Below are 7756 nucleotides of genomic sequence, written 5' to 3' on the forward strand. Positions count from 1 at the left end.
TTTCGCGACAAAATTTTTATTTACAGCAAGACGCAAAACTTTATTGGCATGCCACACCAACAGTGCTGAAGCACTCAATAGTCCCAGAACGCTCAAGCCACGATCACTTTCGTGTCACCAAAACAACATTCCAACCTAAACGTTGACACAGCTTAAGTTCTCGAAGCATGCACAACAAGAAGCAACATTTAGCTTGTGCCTTCAAGCACTAAGCCAGGCTTCCTGCTTCGTCAAAAGTTCAGCTTCTATTGCACGCTGACTTCACAACGAGTGCATGTTAATGCTTCTCCGTCTTTTCACGCGGATCCGATGCAATCCGGATCCGGAGCCTCGTGTCATCTTGTCTCCCGACAGCGCACGAGTGCAGGTGTGCGCTCACTTTCACCAATTTCGACAACATTGCCGTCTTCGTCGAAGCAGAGTGGCGCCTCCGCTGCGGCCGCCTCTGCGACTCGTTTCTTTTGCAGCAGTTGCAGCGTGTACATGAGATCTTCTGTGCGGAGCTCCTTGTCTGCAGGATTAAGGTGGACTGCAGAGCAGAAACTCCGAAGTGCCTGCGTGTTATTAAAGAGGGCGAGAAACGTGTAACACAAACTGTGTTCACTTAAAGGCCAACTGCACTCAAATTTCACCTCGCCCAAATTTATTTTTAATGTGCAGTACCCCAGTACCCCAAATCAGCTGGTACACGAATGGGAGCCCCGTGAAACGCCTCGTCAATCAGTCAGAAGCGCTCTGCCGCAGACCACGCTGCACCTGCCGACCATCCGGCCACTCGCTGGACGGCTGCAACGTCGCTGCAATGGCTGCGCTCTCCTCGGTTTCAGTTTCAAAATCGCCAAATTTTCTGACCGCTTGCAGCGTCCACGCGTGGATTTCAGCTGTTGTATTTTGCATGTTGCTTTCTTTTTCGGCAGACTTTATGGAAATAGGGTTTTCAAGAGGTCGAAATTTTAAGTCCAGTTGGCCTTTATTAAGAGCAAAAAAAAAAAAGATTAAAAACAAAACTGGACAATGATAGTGCGAGTTTTGGGACTAGCATGAAATTGAAATTTTTTGGGAAAGCGTGGGCCAAAATGTGCGTGCATGCGCTGGTACGTGTGTATAATGGCGAGTTTATACACTCAAGGAGCCTTATAAGCGGTGCAAAATTAATAAGCTAGTACATACGGTGAACCTGCAACTTCTGTAGAATTTGTGCTCTTATTTGTGAAAAGAATTTTGTTGCATATACATGCGGTGAACAACATTCTGGGCAACAGTTTGATGAGGGAACTTTTTTTTTTTGGCGACAGAATGCTTGTTGGCATAAAAATAACTTATTTAGAAATATACATGGGCACCCGTCTCTCGAAGGAAGTCAAGAAGGAAGTGGTGGTGGGGTCCCCAGAGCTACCGCTGAAGGTTGGGGGGGAACTTTACGAAGAGCGTTATACTAAAAGCACTGGCCAGCCAGGCCAAACAAGCAGAAATTAATTGTTTGGCTTTTCTTTTCCCTCCCCAATATTTTTTTTTCCGTGAAGTGAATTACATTTTTATTACAAATGAAATTACAAATTACGCTGGCTAAAAATGTCAGAGAATAGACATCGCACAACACTGCAGGCACGTCACAAAGAGGGGCATCCTGCCGACTTGAACTTGTTTTGCTAACCCTGCAGAAGTCACAGCTTTAGCATAATAATTCAATTATACACTCTGTGAGCTTCATCAGGCCCCTAGAGAATAGAAAAATGCATTAGGACACTGAACGAAACAAATGTGCTAGAAAACTCGACCCACAAATGAACAGCACCAATTTGTGACACCTAATTGCAACCCAAGGAGCAAGAATATACATGGCAAAACAGCCCAGTGCAGCGAGTGACCAGATAATGTCGCAATGAATGCAGGCTATAAAGCATTGCAGCTGAACGGGCGAAGAAGAGGGTAGCGGCATCAGATGGACAAAATGATAGCAGCCACAGTTCGTTCTGGACTTGCAGACTGAAATTGTGGCGGCCACGCACGTTCTTCTCTCACAACAGGTGGTGCGACCTCAACCACGGTCGAGCACCTGTGATGTTATCTGGCTGCCCTAGGATTCGAAGCTACCCCTCCCGTCTTGTTTTTACTCCGCGACGCAGCTGCATCGTAATTACTTGAGGCACCATACTACACGATTCAGTTGCGCACTGCCCTACGCAGTGAAAGAACATCATCACCATGACCATAAAAGTGAGCTAAGTGTTAGGTCATTAAAAAATGTGAAGCAGCTCCACTCGACATGAAAGCTGTCAAAGTGTGAAGCAGGGATTCGCCAGAGGGGCTGTAGTACCCTCTCTTGACTAGTGTTATTATCAGCCTGGCGTTGATAATGAAATTAGTCAAGAGAGGGCCCACAGCTCCCGAAAAGGCCTATATGGAGACTCTGGATTGAGTTTTCATTAATTTGGAGTAATTTATGCATCATTTCATGATGTTTTCTTTATTTATATTACTGTGTACTTATTCGCAGCCTAGCAACGGCAGCGTCCATGGCAACGGTGCAGCACAGGAATCACCTACTTTGCACATGAGTAACGCATGCCTCTGTGGCACAATGGGATAGACATAAGCTTTGTAATGTGAGGGACCGAGGCTCGATCCCAACCAGGGCAAGCGGTTATCTTGTCGAAGCCTGTTTGGGTGTGTGACGCCACGACTACGGTGGCAAGATACCGTGAGCCTGGATGAGCTAAGGCAACAAGCCGGCCCCCTAAAGTGCTCCGCACTTTAAAAAAACAAGGTGGTCCTTACCATGTGGATCTCGCCGAGCTGTAGGCGCGCCCTTCCGAGTGTTTGGTGGGCCACCCACCAGGTGGGGTCAAGCTTCACCACCTGCTCAGCCTCCTGGACTGCTGCGAAGTCTTCCCGCAGCAGCATCAGCACCTGGACACCGCGGGAAGGGTTACGTCATTCCCCAACTGGCCAGACCATTAAAAAACCACAAGTCATTTCTTGTGAATGTGCACACGCTCGCAAGTTTTATGTTCCCAAATAGCGGGTGTGCTCCTTGCAAGATGTTTTTAAAGCAAAGCTTTCTACCTCTACCAGCCAACGGTTTCTTCGTGGCGTGCACGACAAGAAACTCCCAACGCGGCGGAGGAGGGGGAGAGCAGTTTTCACTCGCGGAGCACAATGAGATGGTGCGGCGATCGGCCTTAGCACTATTACCCAGCGTTCCCCGCACGGAGGTGCCTGCTCACACTGGCGGACATGTCAGCGAGACAGCTTTGATGTCTGCTTTAACGACAGTTGTTTTGGGCCTGTTTTGGCGCACCTGCTCGCCTGTCCATGGCGCGCTTCCTTCGCACGGCCTGACTAGCTTGTTCGACAGCACCTTCTAGGTAACCCAGAACCTGACGAAATTACGTGGTCGCACAGCAAAAATACGTTAAGGATTGGTTTGTAGAGCGGGAAAACACAGTGTATAGACCACATACAGACATCTGGCCGCTAGAGAAATGCTACATTTTGCGCACTGCTTGCCACGAATGGGACTCCATTTTCTAACATGGTGAGTACCAATTCGGTTGTGTTTTAAGAGGTATTACAAAAGGCGAACGAAGCAACTGGTTCTGATAAATAGCAATTGTAAAAGTTCCCTTAGCTTTCTTGCAACTCTCAAACTTACTAAACTAACTAGTTTAAATCGGTGTAAATGGGAATCACTAAGCTCACATGACGAATTGTTTCGGTGTCTGTGCTGGTGTCGCACGATGGTGTAGCCCCGAGCTAGCACATCAGGATGGCTAGGTTCCGCTGTCTTACCCTACAAAAGACTCTCCTCTCCATTTTCTTTCTGCCGCCGTACGTCCGGGCTACAGCGACGGCATCTGCCACTCTAGCCCAGCCGTGGCCGATGCTGCTGCGTTCGGGACGTCGCCCCCGCGAATCCTGAATAACGGCTGGCAGAATCTCTGGTTTCACTCTTTGTAGAGCCACGTGTGTGAATTCAAGTGACATCACATGGGCAATGGTTGTGGGTGTCGTTCACAGCTTTGCTTTCCAACTACCTTCACAGCACGGATTGGAACCAATTTTCGTTTTTAGTAGTTTGGTAGTTTCACGTAGACATTTTAAAAATGTGCACCCAAACCACTTCCACACAAAGTGTAAGCAATGCGGCGTTTGCTGTGACAACTTTTCAAATTGTGGTAATATGTTTTTGTGCAATTCTGTACATTGCAGGATAATCTTCAGCACACAATTAAGCAGCCTTGCAAGTGCAATGCAGGTAACACCGTGTGACAATATAGTGCTAACCACATGGAGCGATTTTGCCAGTAAAATGGGAAGCAATGCAATGAGCGGCGAACTACTTTTTGTCGCAGTGGGAATTGCTCATTGCTTTACTCGTTTCTAGCTCGCCAGAAAAGGTGACTTGTTGCTAGGAAGTGGCCGTGACTCATACACCGGGAAATACGGTACTTTTTTTTCTTGCTTTGTTCGCTGTTTCTCCTATCGTGTTAATACACTATACAACGTATGATATTTCTTCGTAGACAGGCATATCATAGACAGGTGTATAAGAATGCAATGCAAATTTTCATGGGGGCAAGTGCTGTACACAAGTTCTACTATAGCACCGCTTTCACTAGAACTCGAGACAAATATTTCGCGAACACACACACTGCATCTCCGAGACAACCAAGAGTGGCATGTAACTATTTTCACTTGCGTCAAGCCGACAGTCCTTACAGGCACGAAAATGTGTTCTCAGTGACCGCATACCTGTGCCTTCATCTCGTGGAGGGCAATGTCACCAGGTGTCAGTTGCAGAGCTTCGTCAAACTTCTTCAATGCTTCCCAGAACCTGCAACTTAGAAAAAATGCATGTTGCTGGCTGTATTGCAACAGTTTGAATAGGTGCTAAGAGAAACGACACTAGCTACGATCGCATTTAGAAGGTTAATTGTTTCAAAATGGAGCCACATTTGCCGAGTACTTTTATGACAATGGTTTAGATCTAGCAGGTTTGATGATGACATCAACTGAAGTTTACGTGCGACCTGCTCGCCTGAAGTCTTACCAGACAAAAAGATGGTACGCCACACCAGTATTTTTAATGAGCAAAGCAACACGCACCAATAGCAATGTAAGCTAGCTTTGCATTTATTACGCTAGTAAATATTGTTGGTGGCTTGAACGAATGCGTTTTGTTTTGTTTTCGCAGCGCTGCTTTAGATTTTCATCAAGTTCATCCGCGCGCAACCTCGTCGGAGATAGATTTCAAAGCGAGGGAGATCACGATTTCGTGTGCCATAAAACAACTACAACAATAATCTGACGCAAATGCCGCGTACGCAGTGGATTATTGTTTCTCCAGGAAGTTTGAGAGTTGCAAATATAGATGTTTGCAAATACAGAAAAACACTGACTAGAAGTTAGGATCGCCTTCAGGCGGCAGACGTGACACCGCAACCTGGGCTAAAATTGGGAGGCTCATGAAACGGACCTTTCGAGCTCTGCAAGCGTGGTTCCCTCTTGTCTTAGGCGCCGACTTTTCTGGGCGCAGTCTTCGAGCAACAGGCTCCGTCGGCGCTTGTAGCCGCTCAGCCAATCTACGCCGTCGGGTGGCTCGGCGTTTTCGTCGGCAGCCCTCTCTTCAAACGCTGCCGAGAGGCTCGGCGCAACCTTGTCACCAGCCTTACGTTTCCAGCCGAAGGCAGCTGCCTTCATATTCATGAGCCCAGCGATAAAAGCGACGAACCACGATACTGTTTTGTTTACGACCAGAATCACATTACACACACGAAAACTGCAGAAATCGCGGATCACAGAGCAACATGTTGAAATAGTGGCGATTGCGATTTATACACTGTCGATGATGGTTTCGATTTTGAGAACAAAAACTACTTGTTATGCAATTTTTTCACTTTAAAAACGAATTGTAGATTAATGAAGTAGATAAAATGACGTTGCTATGCTCGGAGCAAAAAATGCGCTCCTGTGCAACTGCTGCTGCTAGCTGGACTTGAGCCAGGTTGAAGCGCGGGTGTTTTAAAAGTAATACTTTATTGAGCGTACGCGCAGGTGAATAACATTCCACGCAACGCTTTTATGAAATTGTTTGGCGTAGATTTTTAACTAAAATCACACGTTTTCCCATAAAACTCGGAGGTTGTTTATTATGTGAGTCCTGGCTGTGCCCAATTGCAAAGTGCAGGTCCCTGCCTCCGACTTCGACGCAACGCGCGTTCCATCAGAGTGGTTGTTAGTGTCAGTACAACAGAGACGCGGACACCGGAAAGGGACATATTGTTAGACCATAACCAACATGGCCACCAACTCTGTTGAAGTCACGGAGCGAAAAAAGTTTCGTATCTGTATGTTGAAGAGCGGTTGGAAAAACACGCTTTAACTGCTATCTCGTTCGCGCAAGTTTCGCACGACGATAGCAATCTACGGTTTGCTTATTAAAAAACGAATATCGGCGCCAGGACAAACCATTAATTCACCGATGGAATAGAAGCTGCAGCTTTCGTGGTTTTCCTGTATGAGTAACTCGGCTGTGTATCAGCCTAAAGAAGTGCTTAGGTGTTCTCGGAGTTTTTCACCACCCAAGCCGTAACAACCTGAGACCTTGGAGAACACCATAGTTCCGACGCTCGCAAGAATCTGCGCGCCGCTGGATAGCGCATCCGCGCACAGCACGCAGGTAAAAAAGCTTGAGCACAGGAAGCTAAGGCCTCTGAGGAAATGGATTGATGTGTTGCGATGCCTTCCCGCTGCTCATCTACATGTGGATTCTCCTCTGCCGAAGAAGGCGACTATAGTTCATCCAAGTGTATCATTATTAGAATCTTTTTTCGTATGCGCCGTTATTGTTGTGGGCCATCATCGAAATCAACATCCCGTAGCACGTTCGCACGCTCTTGCTTTCTTTGCTTTGTCTTCCTATTTTCATGCCCGTACTACTACCTTTTGGGGCCACATCACTAGGATGTTGTCACCGAGGGGTGGCTGCAGCCATTCATGCATACGTTTCCGAGACCCGGCGCCTGCCCTGTTAGCTTTGATTCTTGCATGTACTTTTTCCGGCCCAAAAAGCTCATTTTTCTATTCCAAACTCTATAGGTGGTATTCATTCTATAGGTGGTATTCATTGAAAAGTTTAACTGTCAATTTCTTCGCTTGGCAAAACTGGAAATGGCCACCGAGATGGTCGATGCGCCACAGACATGGCGCGGCTTGTGCCACTGCGCCCGCACGCCAAAAAAAAAAAAAAGCGCCGGTGTGCGTCGTCTGCTCCGTTTCCACCCGATTCTCAACGGTGGTGCCAACAGAGATGTTATTAATCGCACTCGCACTGAACTCGAGGCATTACATTGCGTTCAGTGGGGTAGAGTATGGAACGTCCACCACAAATCATGTGCTCAGCACGGACAAATACCGCCATCCCGCGGAACCCGATGTAACCACTGACAGCGCACTCACATTGTTGCCTGCATGCGCACCTCGCCAGTGAACACAAACTATTTTGTAATAATTCTCTCTTTCTGCATATAAATCGCTAGGTTTATAACTTTCCCATGTTTTAAGCGAGCGCATTAGCCCTCCTCACGCCCGACTCCTGGCCAATCCCCCACGTGGGTATGTGCCAGGTAACCAGGAACAACAACAACAATTTACTGTGTGACATTATTTTGGCTCTACCAGTCAACAGGAACGAAAACGGAAGGTTACAGCCCACCGTGTGAGGTCACGAGAAGCGCATGCGTTGCACTTGAAC

General features: G+C 47.2%; 1 protein-coding gene across 2 annotated transcripts; it reads right to left on the reverse strand.

Moving 5' to 3' along the window:
* On the reverse strand, positions 1–5838 carry LOC144162832 (tetratricopeptide repeat protein 33-like). Of its 2 annotated transcripts, none has more exons than XM_077693510.1 (4): positions 5480–5838; positions 4756–4843; positions 2779–2910; positions 1–554 (listed from the first exon to the last, which is right to left on the reverse strand). In XM_077693510.1, exons 1-4 carry the CDS (start codon positions 5707–5709, stop codon positions 336–338), a joined length of 669 nt encoding a protein of 222 aa, XP_077549636.1. In that variant the 5' UTR covers positions 5710–5838; the 3' UTR covers positions 1–335. The 2 variants fall into 2 exon arrangements, with proteins under 2 accessions (XP_077549636.1, XP_077549637.1); XM_077693511.1 differs by having other exon boundaries at positions 4756–4837; positions 5480–5836.
* Between the last annotated feature and the right edge of the window lie 1918 nt (positions 5839–7756).

This window comes from Haemaphysalis longicornis, unplaced genomic scaffold (genome assembly GCF_048455015.1).
Source record: "Haemaphysalis longicornis isolate Haplotype H1 unplaced genomic scaffold, Haemaphysalis longicornis Haplotype H1 scaffold_12, whole genome shotgun sequence".
Taxonomy (NCBI): domain Eukaryota; kingdom Metazoa; phylum Arthropoda; class Arachnida; order Ixodida; family Ixodidae; genus Haemaphysalis; species Haemaphysalis longicornis.